At 43.3% G+C, this 18,330-nt stretch overlaps 2 protein-coding genes across 2 annotated transcripts in view; one reads left to right on the top strand and one right to left on the bottom strand.

Annotated features, from left to right (window-relative positions):
• LOC131289753 (basement membrane-specific heparan sulfate proteoglycan core protein) overlaps positions 1-18,330 on the bottom strand; it is a 101,444-nt gene that overhangs the window by 21,308 nt on the left and 61,806 nt on the right. Inside the window, exons 8-25 of the mRNA XM_058319062.1 lie at positions 10,361-10,459; positions 10,166-10,288; positions 7,966-8,082; positions 6,556-6,663; positions 6,175-6,323; positions 5,865-5,982; positions 5,277-5,390; positions 4,543-4,681; positions 4,085-4,170; positions 3,531-3,665; positions 3,053-3,192; positions 2,877-2,979; positions 1,683-1,787; positions 1,502-1,612; positions 1,222-1,332; positions 842-952; positions 631-645; positions 72-143 (exon numbers count right to left, since the gene is read on the bottom strand). Of these exons, the coding sequence (XP_058175045.1) occupies positions 72-143; positions 631-645; positions 842-952; positions 1,222-1,332; positions 1,502-1,612; positions 1,683-1,787; positions 2,877-2,979; positions 3,053-3,192; positions 3,531-3,665; positions 4,085-4,170; positions 4,543-4,681; positions 5,277-5,390; positions 5,865-5,982; positions 6,175-6,323; positions 6,556-6,663; positions 7,966-8,082; positions 10,166-10,288; positions 10,361-10,459 (1,956 nt within the window). The remainder of the gene's footprint in view (positions 1-71; positions 144-630; positions 646-841; positions 953-1,221; positions 1,333-1,501; positions 1,613-1,682; positions 1,788-2,876; positions 2,980-3,052; positions 3,193-3,530; positions 3,666-4,084; positions 4,171-4,542; positions 4,682-5,276; positions 5,391-5,864; positions 5,983-6,174; positions 6,324-6,555; positions 6,664-7,965; positions 8,083-10,165; positions 10,289-10,360; positions 10,460-18,330) is intronic.
• LOC131285990 (uncharacterized) overlaps positions 1-18,330 on the top strand; it is a 56,692-nt gene that overhangs the window by 33,254 nt on the left and 5,108 nt on the right. The window lies entirely within an intron of this gene.

Here is an 18,330-nt window from a genome sequence, read left to right as displayed (position 1 = left end):
ACAAGAATCACAGTTTTCTGTTCTTCTTTCGAATTTGTTTTAATCAAACAATCGCTTTCATGCATACTTACTCTCTTTGATCGACTGCTGGTTGGGGTAGGTTTTCAGGTTCAATCCTGTCAGGCCACTTGGTGGTTCGGCTTCTTCGGGACAGCGGGCAAAAAAAATGAGGAAAACATCATAAATCAATTAAAATAGTAGTAGAAAAATTAATGGATGATAACACCTTATTTAGATATTTGATGGATTAAATTCGTTGATTAATTCATTCATAAAAATTTTAATTTCCTGCATAAACTAATGCACACGGAACTTTAACAATCCAAACCCGGTTTATTAAGTTAGTTTTGTTTTTATCATAATTAAAGTTTTCTTTATGGTTTACTGCAGCTATTATTGTATTTTTGTAGTAAACTTTAATTTGTGTTTTGTTGAAAGCCCACCAAATCATCAATCAAAAGCAGGGTACTAACTTTTTTTAGTTGTTTCAAAAATTATTAGCATTAAAAAACATCCTCAGCTTATGCAGTTTATTGAGAAACCAGTTACCAAAAATAAAATCTCAATAACACAAAGTTAATAAACCAGCTTCTCAAACACTGTATCAATGAAGCAATATGTAAGACTAACTTTGAAATTTTTCCACTCTGTGTGGGAAGGAAATTGTAAACCAAATTGTAAACATCGTTGGCATTCATGTTCTACTGATCTTCGGTGAACGGTTATACCAGCAACTCGACTCAACCAAACGTTGTTAAGAAAAATAAAATCACGCAAAGCCAAGGGCGTGTCAATTGGGTCAATCAAAGCCTAGGGTTGGGATTTGCGCAGTGCAACATACCACAATCGAGCTCATCGCTCGTATCATACGGACAATCAACCTGTCGGTTGCACCTCAACGCCATGGGAATGCAAGGGCCATTTTCACATCGGAATTCGTTCCGGTCGCAGTCTACGCAAGGATAATTATGGTAGTTTATTGTGTAATACAACGTGGGACTCATTGTTTTGATCGTAATATGGAAGGATTATGATGACGTAGCGAAAGTAATTGTAACGGGGGGAATCCGAACATGAAATAAAGAGGATAATGGAGGTGGATATAGAAAATGGGAAATGATACAAAATATTGTGACCAGCGATAACAGACGAAGAATTCCAATCAAACGGTGTATCTCTCACCAAAATCGGGGTTAAATAAGAGAAAATAATGAAACCTACCACAACCGACTTCGTCTTCGGCTTCCGGGCAATCGTACCGACCGTCGCAACGCTGTGTTGCTCGAATGCAGTTGCCATTCCGGCACTGCCATTCACCCGGCCTACATTCGGCTTGAGCGTAGACTAAAGAAAACATAATAATGGAGATTTGCGGTGAAAATAAAGGGAAGTAAATGAAAGATTTACGTGAAACGAAAAGAAAATAAAATTATAAATAGATGCGGTGAATTTGAGGAGCATCCCTTTTCCTATTTTTCCGATCAAACTAGGGAAAACTTACTGCAATCTCTTTCGTCCGATCCGTCCGAGCAATCGATGCGCTGATCGCAGAAGCGTGATTGTTCAATGCACTGCCCAGTTCCGCAGCGGAATTCACCTCGAGCACAAGAACCTGTCAAGAAAGGACACGAGAAGGTCACTAAAGATGTTCACTATTAGTTTACTTGGAATGGTCGTCTTACAGTTTCGTTCATCCGATCCATCACTGCAATCGGAACGTCTGTCGCACAGCTGCGCCCTTGAGATGCACCGACCATCACCGCAGGTGAATTCATCCGATCGGCAGGCTGGAAAGGATACATCGTTTATTGCGGACATTGGAGTTAGGATTTTCTCGGATGTAGTTATTGATTTAAAAACATAAGATAAAAATTGAAACTAAGCAAAAATTTTCGAAATCTATATTCAGGAGGATCAAATTGTTTTTACCATGCACTAATTTTTGCGGTTTGGAATTTTATGAGCACATGCCTAAACCAAGTTCTTGTGAAGGTTCACAGTTCATGAAAACCTTTTGTGGGAAAAAGTATAAACCAAGTTTAAAGTTAATTTTTCAAGAAATTTGATGAAAAAAATTAAGAATTGAAATACAAAGGTGAAGAAATAATTAAAGCTAAGTAATTTTCGATAATTCAGATAAACGTTATATTTCATGATCTTTGAAAAGGAGATATCAACATCCAGGAAACGAAAATATAGTAAGTGATTTTGGATTGAATAAGGCATCTAACATAATTAAATCATGCTAGAAAAGAACACACATGGGATTATAAAAGTAGAAGGGGAAAAAGATAAAAGAGATATGCAAAACAACTTCTCATTATGAAGAGGACACACAGATTTCCAAACAAAACGAAACACGACAGAAAAGAAACAATGTTTAGAAACTGTGAAGGTACTACTATTAACCGAAACAGTTCTGCTCGTCGGAGAAATCTTTGCAGTCGTAGATGCTGTCACACCGCAGCGAGGCGTCTATGCAAAGGTGCCCATCTAAGCAGGTGAATTCGGTCGCATTGCAGGTGCCTTTTGTGGTGGTGCGCAAGTGGTGCATTAGTGAAGAGAGTTTCAGAAGCCAGGTGCAAGATTAGTAGTAGTAGCGATTAAATGTTACACCCACAAAAACGACCAGTCACACACATTAGCATAATAGTACACGTAAACTGAGTGTCATTTGTGCAGGGAAATAAGTGTAAGGAGAAAAGGTGATGGATCATCAAGGAAATAGGGAACAAATGTTTAGTGAAGGAACTTCAGTCGCTTTTTAGAAAACATGGAAGAACGGAGTGTTACTCAGCCATAGCGGTTGGAGTTGTAGTCGATGCAAATGATTGGTTTCAATTGAAACCTTTGGAAGGACAAACAAGATAACTTACGACATCCTGCCTCGTCGTATCCATCGGGACAGTCGCGTCTACCGTCGCAACGCTGCGAATTCCGGAAGCATGATCCATCTGGACATTGGTGCTCTTCACATCGCTGGAGAAAAACAACAACAAAAATATGGATTTAGGGAAGAGGAACAGAGACGCGCTTCCAGATCTGTACTTACAGCAATCGGCGGTGGCGGTGGACAATCATACTCGTCCATACCATCGTTGCAGTCCCGACGACCGTCACATTGCCTATCAAGAGCGATGCACCGACCGTCGCAGAAGAATTCGTCCGCTCGGCAGTTTTCTGTCGGAAGTACTTCAAGTAGAAAACGGTAAAGAACGTGGAATTTAATTACACTCCAGATTGAGCCGTGCATAGTTCCTGCTTAGTAGATTCATTCAATTAAACTTTTCTGTGTTTGACGATGATCTTGTGCATGTTTGTTTTTTTTCAAAAAGCAAGCCAAATCTTAACTGAAAAACTGTATCATATCTATTGCGGTTATTGACAAATAGCTAGTAAGCTAGTGCTACAAGCTTACTTCCCTGTTCCGTCGAATCCGCGCAGAATCCAACGGTTGATCGGATGGGTCCAATGTTTCCGGAATAACCCATGACGTTAAGCTTATTGCATCACCCTTTTGTTCCACCTACCTTCGTCCGGGGGACAGTTTTCCTCGTCCGAGTTGTCCAAACAGTCCTGGGGCGTTTTGTCGCAGCGAAACTCAAGGTTTATGCAGACACCATTTTTGCATCGGAACTCGTCCGATCGACAGTTTTCGGTTGGGTCTGGCGAGCGGGATGGAAGCCGGCGGGTTTCGTGGATGTTTGTTTTTTTTTGTGGTGGGAAAGAAAAGCAAATGGAACGGCGCGATGATGAAATGACACATATAGGAAGTTACCAGTTGTAAACTATGTTAGTAAGAAAGCAAGCATTTATAAGCTCTTGCTATCTCGTAGTCATATATTATGAAAAAGGAGGTGATTGTAGAGTTTGGAAAACTCACGATCATATTATAATCGCCTCCAGTACGTAAAACGTGAACATATGGTCACTAGCACTTACTACCAGAACCGACCAGAAACATCAAAACTACGCACCCATTTTTTAGTTTATTTTCACACACACACTAATACACACCAAATTTGCGAGATTAGTAAAGCACAATGAAGCAAACTATTCAAACTACAATTTGTGCAACACTTACTACATCCATGTTCGTCACTAGCGTCACTACAGTGCAGCTGGCCGTCGCAACGGTACTCCGGAAGTATGCATTTGTTGTTGTTGCAACTATTTACAACGTGCGCAATGAAAGGATGTTGAACGAAAAGGGTGCAAGGAATACAAATGTACATATATACACGTGACGATGGAATAGTTTTTTTTTTTTACAGCCATAGAGTCCCGGGGAGAAACAAAGAAAGAGAGAGAAAGGGAGAAAGTGAATAGACCAAACTGAGGAAAATCACACCGGTCGGGCATACTGCCAGCTGAGGGATACGTCATCCGTATCCTGTTTTTTCCAATTGTTTTAAACGCTATGTGAGATTAAATCCAAATAACAGATACACATCCTTGCTGTGGGCTGTGTATGTGAATGTTTTGGATAGATTTGAATGCTGGCCAGCAGGACCGAAACGGACACGCTGCAAACACACTTACTGAAAGGCATCACCTTGGCAGGTAATGCAAACCGCCTCGTCAGAACCATCCTCACATTCGGCGATGCCATTGCAAAACACTTTCATCTCGTGGCACTGGCCATCGCACGAGTACTCGTTTGAGCTACAGTCTGTGGAGTCTGAGGGGGAAGGGGAAATAGTGGGGGTCAAAATCTGTTGATTTGTGTGACTTAGTTGTATTATGTTCCTCAATTAGTTGCTTTCTTCACTCGTTGTAACCACACACGATCTTATCGACCAGAGGCGGATAAAATAAACTGCTTCCGGCAAATAGACATAATTGCCAAATGATTAGTTGAGCAAGTGATTATGATCATTAGGAAGAGATAGACGATGGGAAATTGTTGCATTTGTTAATACATTTGAAAAAATAAAAATGATTGGGTTTAGCCAGGCATTCAAGTCTATTACGTTTCTGCAAAACATTACAGTAAAACGATAGAGAAGGCACAAACCTTGTCAATTGAATTAATGGTAGATGTTTTTGCTCAACATTGCGTGAATTTGCGTTAGTAGGAACATGCACAGCTTAGGAAGCGCTTAGTCACATTGCGCGGCGGTAACAAAGTAAAGAACTTCTATCCCAAAACTTTCCACCGAGTGGAAACCGGTTAAAGGTCAAAGTAAGAGTGGCGAAGGTTACTAACCCCCTCCCCGTAGGAAAGTTAATCAGTGGACTTAAAAAGTTTAATTTATAATGAAAGTCTCTTATACCCGGGCAGTCAAGTTCGTCAGATTCATCGTGGCAGTCGACGATACCGTTGCACTTCTTGTAACTCGCAATGCAAATGCCGTCATCACATTCGAATTGGTTCACGCCACATCTAACTGGTCCTAATTTGAACAAAAAATTAAATTAAATTAAAATAAATATGCCGGAGCCAATCCGAGTAATTTTTCGAGCTCCTCATAAGTTGAGCCTATCGGTTGATCGAAGTAAAATTTCAACGGGCATCCTTCGATGGGATTTTTTGGTTGCAATCGCGGTGGAAATAGTACGCGTTTGATAGTCTTATGGAGGTTTTCCGTCATATCATTCGTAACACTTATAACAAGCTAAGCATAGTCAACATGGAGAATATGCATGGACAAACCGGAACACACTTCTACACACATAACGAGGCCTGGGGGTATGCATTACGGAACAACATTAAACATTCTAAATGAACACGGAGCATTCTCTAAGCAGGACATAAGCATCATATGTATGGCACACTGTTTCAAATGCACGAGTTTTTCGATGGACGGATTGGACATTCGCCTTCTAACCATGTGAGTTCTGGAACGGTTTCACCTACGAACCACGTTGAAACGTTTGACACTTACCAGGACAGTCATCCTCATCAGTACCATCACGACAATCGCGGCGACCATCGCAACGAACCAGCATCGAAACGCAATCACCATCGTAACAGGTGAACTAAGATTTGAACGATTAAGAGCAATGGTGGTGACAACCGAAGAATGAAATGAAGTATAACGGCATAAAGAAAATAAAGAAAACAAAACGCGATCAGTAAAACGATAAACAAGCAAATCAGTCGAACATTGGGAAAACAATTCCCGAATGTTGTCCGAAATGTCAATGTCGGCCCAAGCGACAAACCCTAACCTGATCTGGCTGGCACGTGCCGTCAAATTCTTCACATCTGTCCGCCGCTTCGTCCGTGTTATCGCCACAGTCGTTGTAGGTGTTGCAGACCTCGTCCAACGGAATACACCGCCCGTTGCCACAAGTGAACTGGTTCTCCGAGCAAACATCTAAACAGGGCAACATAAAATGATACGGGGCAAGAAAAAATTATAACGAAAGAGTTGGTTTGAAAACCACACAATATGAGTTGTCTGCATGAGGTAATACGCTTTCTCATTTGGACATTGCATTTTCACGCTTGCATGTTTCCATCTCAGAAAATTGAGTTTAGATGGGATCTAACCACGATTGAGAGAGTTCGTCAAGTTTTCTGCACAAGTTTTCCCTAGCGTCACTTACCGCAGTTTCTCTCATCGCTTTGATCGCTACAGTCGACTCGGTTGTCGCACCGTCTCTGGAGTGGAATACACTGGCCGTTGTCGCAAGTGAATTCATTGGCCAAGCATCCTAAGCCTGTTAATGAAATTAAAAGAATAAAATGAAAGAAAAAAGGAAAAGAAAACCAAAATAATTAAACACGAATGCATATTGCAGAACTTATGCTGCGGAAAAATAAAAACATAAACATGTGCTTGTAAAGAAAGGAAGGAAATAATAGATCGGGAAACCGTCGAAGAAGCCATCCCGGCGCCGTCTGTGAAGCACGTGGTTCGGCTGCTGAATGTCAGCGAATCGTAATCTGGAAATAAAGCGTTCCCTAGGGGCATACTTGGGTACTGGCAATCCAGCTCGTCCGATCGATCGACGCAATGGAATGATCCATCGCAGCGTAGCCTAGAGTCAATGCAGGCTCCGTTGGCGCACTGGAACTGGTCCGCAGAGCACTCTGCGTTCGTGGAGGGTGCCGTTTGTTCGTATTTCGTGTATTGTTCGCGGCGCCATACGGCATTTTGTTTCGTTTCGCCATTGCGAGGCAGATGAAGACATGCGTGAGGAACATGCGGCATGCAAATGCAAAGTTAGCAACCGACAGGACGCGGAAAGAAAGAGACATTGTATCGAACGGATTAGTGGCTTGAAGTGGGGAAACATAAATTTCAAGTTAAAACAATGGTCGAAACATCATTCGGGGACGAGTTGTCGATGAATGATCGGGATTGGTGTTAGTTTGACAGAAGTTTTGGGTGTTTGTTAGTCACATAGCTATACCATCGATGGAACTGTTCAATGCTGTTTATCTATTTATGCTAATTAGTTTTTTTTTTATATTTATAAGTAATTGATAATGATAAAATTATTTGTATATTTTGTTCTTGGTTTCGACATCAAATTTTGCTGTTTATTGTTAAAAATATGCTTCATTAATTGATAAATAATCCGATGTGTTCATTAGTTCAAATTTAAATCAGATGTAGTCAATGAAATAATTGCCCGATAAACGTTAACTATTTTTCAATTGTTGTTTTGTTGATCGAAGTAATAAAATAAAACATCATGTATGCGTAAACCATCACCGGAAAAATAGAAAAGTGAACATATAAAGAAAAGAGATGACCTTACAAGGAAAATTTTTTCTCGCCGCCTTACACCTCACAACATGTTTTCACGAACTCATTATTCACAGAATGGTTTCACAAATGCTTCACAAAAGACAACGAAGATGTATACACACACATACACAACAGATGTGAGAAGACAAACGGTCACATGAAGGAAGGATGGACACACATTTCCTTGCCGACTCTGGCGAGTTCAGTCAAGTATGGAATGAGCAAGGATGGAAACGGCACGGAGAAATGGTGCACTTACCGCAGTTTTTCTCATCACTGTAATCGTTACAGTCGTAATGTCGGTCACACCGCTTCGTTAGCGGAATGCACCGATTGTCCAGCCGGCACTTGAACTGGTGGACCGTGCAGTTTCGTTCTGGTGGAATACGTGAAGGATTAGTGGAGCGATGGAGGATAGCATGAAGGTTACTGTGGTCAAACTGTGGTAATTATCATATCTGTCTAGCAGGGAAAATCTTTGCCCGAAGGTCTACTGCTTCAGCCAGTGAAACATATAGCAAATTTTTTGACGCATCTCCTACCCTGGTTCATCAAGTTGAAGGGAATGGAATTGTAAAAATAATAAACGCTATAAATAATGTTGATAAATCAAACACCACACATTGCGCATCACAAGTCAAATTTAAATCAACTACCCGTCAAGAAAGGCCATCAATTTCCCCGCCCGGCAAACGGTCGCATTTAAATGCTCACGCACTCGCCGGGAATCCTATTAGTCTCGGCACGAAAGTCAATTAATGCTTGTTTCGATGGCCGGGTCCGTTTTGGCCTCCGATTCGCTTTTGCTCCCCAATAAAAAGAGGGAAAATAGCGCGTGCCAAACAACTGATGTGTGCATACACAAAAACAAACCCCGGTATTGATAAATAAAAATTAAAAAAGCCTCTGTGCAGCTAATCAAAACGCGAAGCCGAACGGATCAAAATTCAAAAATCAACCGCCCACCGAAAGGGCTTTTGGTTGGGAAATGGTCGGTTGCGATACGGCGCACGGAACTAAATATTGATCAGAGTAAACGGGCGAAAGGACCCCACCTCCCTGGCTTCGTGACTTCGAGGAAACCCGGAACGGGGCAGTACGTGTCACCTCCCGCCGCGCCGATTTTCCGGCGTTCTTCCAATTCGTGACGCGAAGTAGCGTGTCGGGGTTGCAACCCGGCTTATCCGATGGATGGACGGACGGACGGACGGACGGATGGATGGATGGATTGATACGACCGAATGTTCCGTAGTCTATCATTACCCACGCCGGATTTTGATTGTTTCAATTTACGTCCTGCCACAAACCCACACCGTACATCGGAGGAAGGCAGCAGGCGAAGGAAAACCGATTCCAATGGAAAATTATGTCACACAATGAGCAAAAAAAAAAGAAATACGAAAACTTTAATGACAAAAAGAGATGCAGAGAATGGCGAGCATAGAAAAGGGCAAGCGAAAGATATACCGAGGAAGAGCATGCACCAATCTTCCTAACACTCCCTAACATGCTACTGATACTGGCGCTACGTGCAACGTGGTTAATGCAATGATAATGGACGGCCCCGAAAGGCTCCTTCCGGTTTGCCTTTTCCGGGCCCCGCGGTTGTGTTAGTAAATACTGCGCAGCTTACGGGGACAGTTGCGTTCGTCGGAAATGTCGTCCGGGCAGTCGATGTTGCCGTCGCACTTCTGTTCGTGCGGAATGCACTGGCCGTAGTCGCACTGCCAGGTGTTTTTGGGACACGCTGGCCAGGAAGGCGTGCGATAGATGAGAAACGAGGAAGTTATTTTTATTACGAACAACTGTTACACTGGCATTATCTCTCAGTGTTGACAAACAAAAAGGAGTGTAAAAAGTTTGCTTGGGCAAACCCAAAAACAAAATATATAAACATAAACAAATAGAGCTCGCAGAGAAAAATCTTAACGTGAGCTTTAACATCGATTAAAATTGCCAATTGTTTTGAAAATAAACTAAAGGAACAAAAGGTCGAAGAAATCTTTTCCAGATTCCAACGAAAAACGAAAAGTTCCCTTAACAAACAGATCAAAGGAAATTAGGAAAAGGAACCTACGACACTCGTCCTCATCGGCCTGATCGCGCGGGCAGTCGACTTTGCCGTCGCACCGGGCCAGGATCGACACGCACGACCGGTCGCCGCACGTGAACTTCCCCAGCGGACAGAACCTCGCTTGCCGGCCCTTTCCTTGTAGGCAATCCCGGACAGTTCCCGTTTAGCGCGGCATGCGGGGCGAGAAAGAAGGGGGCAGATATTTGTGCGTGTCCGTAGAATAGGATTGACAACACTCGGTCTCATTTCATTTCTCATGGGAACTCCAGTCCAATGGGACCGAAATTTGATCGACGATCAGTTTTTCCGAAGCAGATGCGATTTCCTGAATGCTTTTTGTACTGTAAAGGGTAACCTTTGTTCGCCTGAAGATCTGTTCCCTTACCTGAGCAGTCGCGTTCGTCGGCCCCGTCGTTGCACTGTGACGAGCCATCGCAAACGTTTTCGCGAGGAATGCAAGTGTTGTCCGCTTCGCAAAGGAACTCCAACACCGGATCGCAGTCAGGTTCTTGAATCGGAGTCGGTGGAAAATGTTGTTTATGGTTTTACCATCGCTTTGGATGAATTTGTGTAGACTTACCGCAATCATATTCGTCATCGCCGTCCCGACAGTCGGGTATATTGTCGCACTGTCGATCCCTGTCAATGCAGGTGCCATCGCGGCACATGAACTCCGCCTCTACATCACATACTGCAAGGAGATGGAAGAAGGAAGTTAATTAACCAAAAATGAAAACAATTTTTCCACCACTCAATCATTTGTAAAATTGAATAAAAAAATGGGTGTCTCCAGGTGAAAAATATTAGTAAGTCTTTGACAATTTGTTTTTCGCTTTTCTTGCCCAAACGAACCACAGGATGCAACAACCATCAGCAGCAAAAGAGATGTTTGATAAACTTCCCGAGTGCATTTTTGTAGCAAAGTTGTAGCAAAATACAAAATAATACTCACGGAAAACCAAAGAATGTTAGAAAATAGTGAGCAAGAAACGGTTTGTGATGATTCTATCCAAAGTCTAGTGTTTTAAATTAACACGACAAACCATTGGATGGTAAAATACATTTTTTGGCGCCAGTTTTACCTCACCAACATCTTTTTTCATAGGAAGAGAAGTGCATCGAAAGTAACCTCTATTTGTCTAGCTCATCGGCGCACATTATTACATCATCACATCCACCGTGCGATGGATGACCATCAGCTTTTATTGCAACACTCTTGACCCAATATTTCTCGAAGGGCAAGTTCGGCGCAGCGACTCAATGCGCTAATTGTCGCTAATTGGAGCACTGATCCCATCCGCAACTACCTTAACCCACCAAGGGAGCGAGCCCCTGGAATTGGCGATGTCAAATACTGCGAAAGCATGAGTATTCGGTATCGTAAAATAACTTTGACACGGGGGCTTCGTGTAGTTACTACGTAGGATACGTAGGATTACATTCTTAGAAACATATGTTTCCACTGCATGATTGCATACCATTATCATGAGTTGTAGTTTCCAACCCGAATTAAGCGAGGTTTCGTAGAACCAAACATCGGAGTTTGTATGATGAATACAGGGATGCTGCGAATAAATGGCTTTAGGTTTAGATTTAGCGAACTGCAAATGGAAAAATCGACAGAGCTGCTTCAATTACACTTGTCACCCGATCGGTTAGATTGATTCCATCACACGTTATTTGGCGATTCGTCGCTCCAGTGACAGCTGCCTGACAGGTGCAGCCCGCCTTGCCCCGGCCGAAGGCCAACCAAAAACGGTCAAGTGCTATGCTGGCTGCTTGGGGCGACCTCTCGCCGGATACTACGCCAGGACCAAAAACCGAAACTTTCGAGAGCTCTGACGGCCTTTTTACCGGAGAGTTGTAAAGTGTGTATGGGTACGTGCAGGTTGGAACCACTCGTTGGGGCAATTCGATGTTCATCCATTTGCTAGATCCGGCACTATCCTATCCTATCCCGTGCTTGGTCCGTCACCATTGATATCTGATCCGCGCGTTATCTTTCACTCGCTTTCCCGGTGTTCGCGTGCCGGGTCAAACATTTTCGGTACCACAGTTCGAGCGCAGTTTGACATCCTTCTGGGATGTGGGTGCGTTTGTGGGTGTGTTTGAACATGTGATTGAGAGCAGTTGAACTACCTCTTCTACATCCTTGAATCGAGCAGTTGTAGTGCTTGAACTTCCAGCCTTCAAAGTGACGGTGGCACTATTTCCCCCAATCCTGTCCCTTCATACTGTGTGGCCTTTTTTTCGTAGGGTGAGGTCTGTTGTTCTATCGTTGGTGCATTTCCATAAGCCCCAGATGCATATGCTGGATGGGATGAGCCCAATCCCTACTTTTCCTTATGTTTGACCCTTTTTTTCTTTCGTTCAGAAGTTGGATAAAAAGACTACATCACTGTTTTTTTGGAAACCGGTAACACCATAACGTGTATGCATCGCACGAATCAAGGAAGAAAACATGTTTTGATTTTCCTCCTTTTCCGCAATAGAGGGTCTCGAGTTCAGCATCGTCGGCTTCCATCGCAACGGAAGCATGCTTTCGTCTACGGCCTTACGAAGAAGGCCCCATTTTTGATGTTAAGCACTGTTGCTGCTTCCTGTCCGACGCGGCGAGTGAGTCCGAGTGCCGTCGACCCGTAGATCCAGATATAGAGTGTTCGCGTGAACCATGGACTGTATCGCTTCACCTTCGTTTCGCCGGCCTGTTTAATCGATGGCCAGTTAAAACCCATGAAACCCCGGCCATACTTTGCTGCTTCCGAACGGAAAACCGGAAAGCGAACGAGGGTGGGCATTCCGCCGTGTGTTTTTGCACCGCTAAGAAGGTGTGCCCATCCACCTGTTGGGTGCTGCGAGTGCTGGGATATGCAATAGGATCGGGCAGAAATTGGGATCAACTTTTCGGTCCTCTCTGGCTGTAAACTCCGAGCAACATTTCCCGGAAACATTCCTAGCCGAGCGAAGGAGCATTTTGATGGCGAGTAGAACCGACCGGGTTGGTCGTAGTATCCCAGCATGTTGGCGTGTATCCCGTTTCAACCTCGAGCTGAAGTCAACTCGCATTGCATCGGCAGGAAAACTACAACTACCGACATCGGGACCTGAGCCCGGCTCGGTAACATGACGAGCATTAGATAAATACAGAGCAAACAACAATTCTTGTAGCGGTGTAATTCAATCAAGCATAAAAGAACAAAAAATCACCTACACACACACCAGCCCAGACACCATCCACGTGAAACTCCTTTTTGAATCTCCTGAGCCCGCTTGTTTATTTTTTGTTTTCATGTGAACCAAGCTATCCCTCATCCTATCCTGTGTCCGCGTTTCGGGTAATCCATTTCCAAATACTGTTGGCATTTTCCTTCTCTTGCAAACTTTTCGCTGCTCGAGCTCCAGCATGTATTGCCGGCAAACTGTAATGCGATATTGTTTGACGCAACAAATCGTACCCGTTGTTGGTGCTCACTAAACTTTTTGATCAATTAGAGGGGCTTTCGTGGCGTCGAGTTTCGTTTGGTTCGGCTGCAGTTCCTGCAGAACAGCAGAACACTAGGAAGCAGCTTCCGTACGTGTTTGTCTATTTTTTACGCTGGAAAAAACAACAAATTGCTCCTCCTCTACCGGTTAGTCCGGTCCAGACACGATGACACATCTGGGATGCACAATGTGGTCGATGGAGTGTTTCCGACAGGAAGCAAACATAATGTTTGCTGTTAATGTGTTTCTACGTTATTAATTAAAAGAACCTCTCAACGTATGCATTTGATGAGCACTAGAGTGTTGCAAACTAATTTAAATTGAAAATATTTCCGCAGAAAGCAATGAATTAAGACAGGATATTGCAAAACATCCCTGACAGAACAAGCTAATGAACGTAATGAAGTCTATAAAAGCCAATGTTCCAGTGGGAGAGGGAAGGTAGCTACTTGAAGCATGACATGGAGAAAACAATCCACCTTCCGAAGCTATTGTCACCCCGCCAGTCGTGGTTGTCAAGGGTGGCAATGTTTTGTTTGGTGGTTTGGTCGAACCGAACCGGTTGGAAAAATCGGTGTGCCTGGGAGGGCACGTTTGTTTATTATTTTTGGGATTCAAGTTCAATGTCCGAATTTTCGTTTCTTTGGTGCAAAAGAGCCAAAAAGATTACCGTTTAATCGATAGGGGTGCCAGATTTCGCTTGGATTTAATAATCGCGCAGTAAACACTGAACTGATATCTTAGTATTTGATGATTTAGCTGGTAGACATCGATAAAGTACCGTAACGCGCCGTCGGGAGAACATTTTCTGTTCGGGATCTTTCAAGCAGACTTCTGACGTGAGTCCTCAAAAGTGCAAACAAACTCCGGTGGAGTGCGCCGTACACCGTTACCAAAGCTGCAAGCGGCCCCATTTAGCTTTTGGTAAACGGCTTGCGATGGAATGCGCACTCCAGAGTGTGGAGTGGCTTCGGGACAGTTCTCGGAATCTCCACCATCTCCCGCGAGGACTCGGGTAGGTTTCTACCATTTCTGCAAGCACTGCTAGACCAGGCTTGGAGCGCTTTGTGCGGTCATCAGCGAAAGTAGCCTGGTTTGAAGCGAACCAACTTGCCGCCGTTCGAGGTTTTGATGTGAGACTTCTCCGATTTTTTGACGATTCATCATCTTTCCCCGTGGAGTGCACATACCAGCGCGGCGGCTCAGCTACGTGTACGTGAAATTCCTATCCTTCCCTTTGGACACTCTTTGACTGCTGAAGAAACAGGAACTCCATTCCCGACCCTTTAAGAGACTAAAAATATATATCACAACCGGCAGCAGAAAACGGATGGAAGAGCAGATTTTACCGTCTATCTCTCTGTCCGCGTAGGGCATCAGTTTTCCTTTGCCATGTTTTTCGTAAGGCTGAGGAATAATTATCGCATTTGCAAAATCGCTTTGATCTAGGTTTGGTACGGCCAGAAGGATGCAGCAGAAATGTCCGGAGGGTGACACACTTGATGCAGGTGTCGTATAAAACAAGCCACGGACTCTGGGACGAAGGTGGTGTATCTTGTTGTAGACTAGCGATTCAATCGGCGTTATTTGTATAACTATTAAATCTAATCACATTGAATCTACACTTAATTATTGACAATCAGAAAAAAACGTCCAAGCAGGAGACACTCTGTGTTGATTATTAAATTTGATCTCCTATTTAATTAAGGTTTCTTTTAGTTCCAACAGGATAAACCTTAGTTGATTGTTTTATATTTGAACTTTTTGTTTATTTTAATTAAACTACAGCAGACACCAGACGATTTGATGAATTTGTAAACGACGCATTCCTTAACAACCTACACTTGCATCCAAGCCGAAATCATAGAAGATCTGACGTCGCATTAAGGATAATCATTCTACTTTATTTTCGGCGCTTGAAGGTGCCTTCTGGTCGGTTTCGGTCGCGGTAGTTGTTACTTCCTCGACCGAGTCGGAGAAATTATGCATATTCGCAGTCAAGTTCGCCCTTCCTTTCGCCCACCCCGAGGCCTTGCTTGAAACGAACTTGAAAAACCCAAATACTGTACCAAATGTCTACATTTACAAATCACAGGAAACAGCGCCTCCTTCCGTAAACGATGTTGTTTTTCGAGTTTGGGGAAAACAAAAGGGATACACATCCGAATCCTTCACAAAATCAATGTTATATTGAATGAATGACCGCGGACTTAAAGCACAGTCAGGATGGCAAACATTATTTCCACGCGTTTTCCATCGAACGGGGGACGGGGGGAGTCCGGGGAGACAGTAATGAGCAGCACTCGGTAAAGCCGCGCGACACGAAACGTGCGCTAACGTGACTGTGAACAATTTTAGAGAATATCAAATACATCCGTTTATTGACGACTAAATGCAAATCGGAAGGATCCGTTTTTATTTATGCCTCATTTCCACGACCCCCCCCCGGCGGCGATGGTTTTCGTCCTCGGCCAACGAAACGTAAACGCACGCCACATTAAATCACCCAGCCATTAATCGGCCGGCGGGTAGTGTGCGTTTTTTTTTGCTATGTGTGTGTGTGTGTGTTTGTGCCACAACAGTGGTGGAGTGAAAGCGATCACAAATCAGCAAGTTGTAGTGGAGGATTACGGATTTCTAGCGGTGGCATTCGATTCGTTTCAATCAGGCCGTCAAATACCAAGGGAAACTCCCTCCTTGAGGGAGGACGGGGAGTGCCCCAACGGTGGGCAAGAAGGGAATATTATTTATTGTTTACTAATCGGATTGCAGGTGGTTTTGCCTAAATTGTCTAGACATCCAGCACCATTCATCTTGCTTACCTTGCTGGACGGTGGAAAAGGGGAAAGTGGTTGAGGGAAGGTTAGGAAAAAAGGAAAAACATCAGCGGGGCACTCGTGGTTGCGAAGTAAATAAAAATAAATCAAGACCATAGAATTAGTAGCATGTTCAGCATACTGTTTGTTTTAAATTAATCTTACTTGGATACAAGATTTCGATAAGATGTAGATGACGACAATAAAAATGCACAAAATCGTTTTCCTGATTTGATGTAGTTTAAGTTGGCTCGCCTGTGGAGCAAGTAATTGGATAAACTTTTTCCTCGGTTGGGTGTTTTCCGGTGTTTTTTTCCTTCTCCTTTTCGTTTCACCCAAAGCAAATGGATAGGAAAGGAAAACTAACGTCAAACTTGTCGTCACTGCAGAGGCATTCTCGGCAAAGAATGGAATAAATATTAGATCATTATTGTTGGCACAACAGACTCGACAGACACAACATCACCTTCGGTTCGTCGCACGAAAGGAAAGGGGTCTTTTTCCAACAAAATTTTCCCCCCGTGGGCCACATTTTTCTATTAAATACGTGACTGGGTCCGTGACTTGCTCGGCCCTTCGCGTCACTTCGAACAGGTGTATAAATGCAGTTGGGTTTTCCATTTCCACTCCTACTCTCCCGAAGGCCGTGGGGTGCAAGATGTCTATTATCTCGCTGCCTCGGAAGGGTTCGGTATCATTTGTATCGTTCGCTTTGCCCATCGTATCCCGTGCTTGTCCCGCTACTCTTCAGTTTCCATTTTCACCAACTCACTGGATTTCTATGTTTCCAAGTTTTCCACTTTCATTTGGAAATCTGTTTTCACCAACACGTAGGATTTGTGTTGAAATTCTGTCTAGTTTCATTAGCGTGGAAAATCGATTCATTCCAAACAGTCCGATGATGGTTCGTCGATCAAAACACCGTGGAATGGAATGTATGCTAACGCAATCTTTATGTGACGGTTGAGAAGGTGCTGCTTTCATGCTAACTTTTATGATCACCTTTAGTAAATTCTAAAAAAGAGATAAAATTTCCTTCGTTTACACGAAAACCTATAATTGACCAAAAACAAATTCGAAATCTCCTAATCGTCTTTTTCCTAGAGGTTCATTATTCTATTTCAAGACTACCTCATTAGGCGATTTATTTCCAATTCCAAACCGACTTAAACCGTTAACCATCGAAAGGGGCTTGTAAAGCGGAACAGTACACAGCAAGAACTTAGTTAATTCCTCCGGCGGCATGTTTTATAAATCAACCCTTTTTCTTTCTTCGTACGCGCCATGTTTATTGACATCCGATACGTTGTTTTGAGTTGACTTTACTTCATTAGGATTGTTTGGATTCTTTATTTACGGGTAACCTTTTTTCTCTTTTGTAGAAAAAAATGCACAAAAGATAAAGTGCCGAGCATAAAAATATCCGATTGAAATGTAGAAAATTAAATGCGAAAGTTCCAGCTTATTTTTCTATCGGAAATGTAGAAGGATCATCCTTCCAATAAGTGCCTTCGATTTGATTCCGAACACGAACTAAAACTTCCCTGAAACGTCTTCATGATTAAAGATTGATTAAGAAAGATCATCATCATCAAATGGTGTGCGGAATTATGTGACGGCAATGCACTTGCACATTTGATGTCTCTCAAATTGGTAGTTTTCAAATTAAAAGAAAAAAAAGAAAGCGAACGGATTGATTTGGCTTCCAACGGCGGAAAAACTTTCTACATCCGTCGCAGCCTATCCGGAATCCATTAGCGCACGCCACCGCTAGGTGGGAAAAAAGTCAAATGATGGACAGGAAAATGATATTCCCCTTCTGTTTCACCCACCTGCCCAACCCTCCTTGATGAGGTAAGTGTAAAGTTTTGAAGAGAGCTTCACACTGCTCGGGAAATTAGATCACGATGCACATTCTCGTTGGCACCGCAAAGCCTGTCCTACCCACCTGCCGCCTTTTAATACAGCTTCCCGCATTCAGAGCTCACCGCATTCGGAAGGAAACCGAATACGATACCGAGGGTGGAAAAAAGGGGAAAACACATTCCTCCCACCTCGTGAACGGAAAAAGTCGGTAGGGAATGTAAAGGAAAATAATCCCTGCTCTCGACGAGCACGATGATGGGTGCGCTTTCGTCGAACGGAATGCTGCAACCGTGAGGAAAATAAATATTTTCTCCCCCGAAAAACCGCGACCCAAAAGCAGCTGAAACAACGAACGGCAAAGGCAGGCCTCGGGAAAGATGATGGT

The sequence above is a fragment of the Anopheles ziemanni genome, chromosome 3 (genome assembly GCF_943734765.1).
Source record: "Anopheles ziemanni chromosome 3, idAnoZiCoDA_A2_x.2, whole genome shotgun sequence".
NCBI classification, from domain to species: domain Eukaryota; kingdom Metazoa; phylum Arthropoda; class Insecta; order Diptera; family Culicidae; genus Anopheles; species Anopheles ziemanni.
The sequence above is the reverse complement of the archived record's forward strand: the minus strand, read 5'-3'. Positions and strand labels throughout refer to the sequence as shown.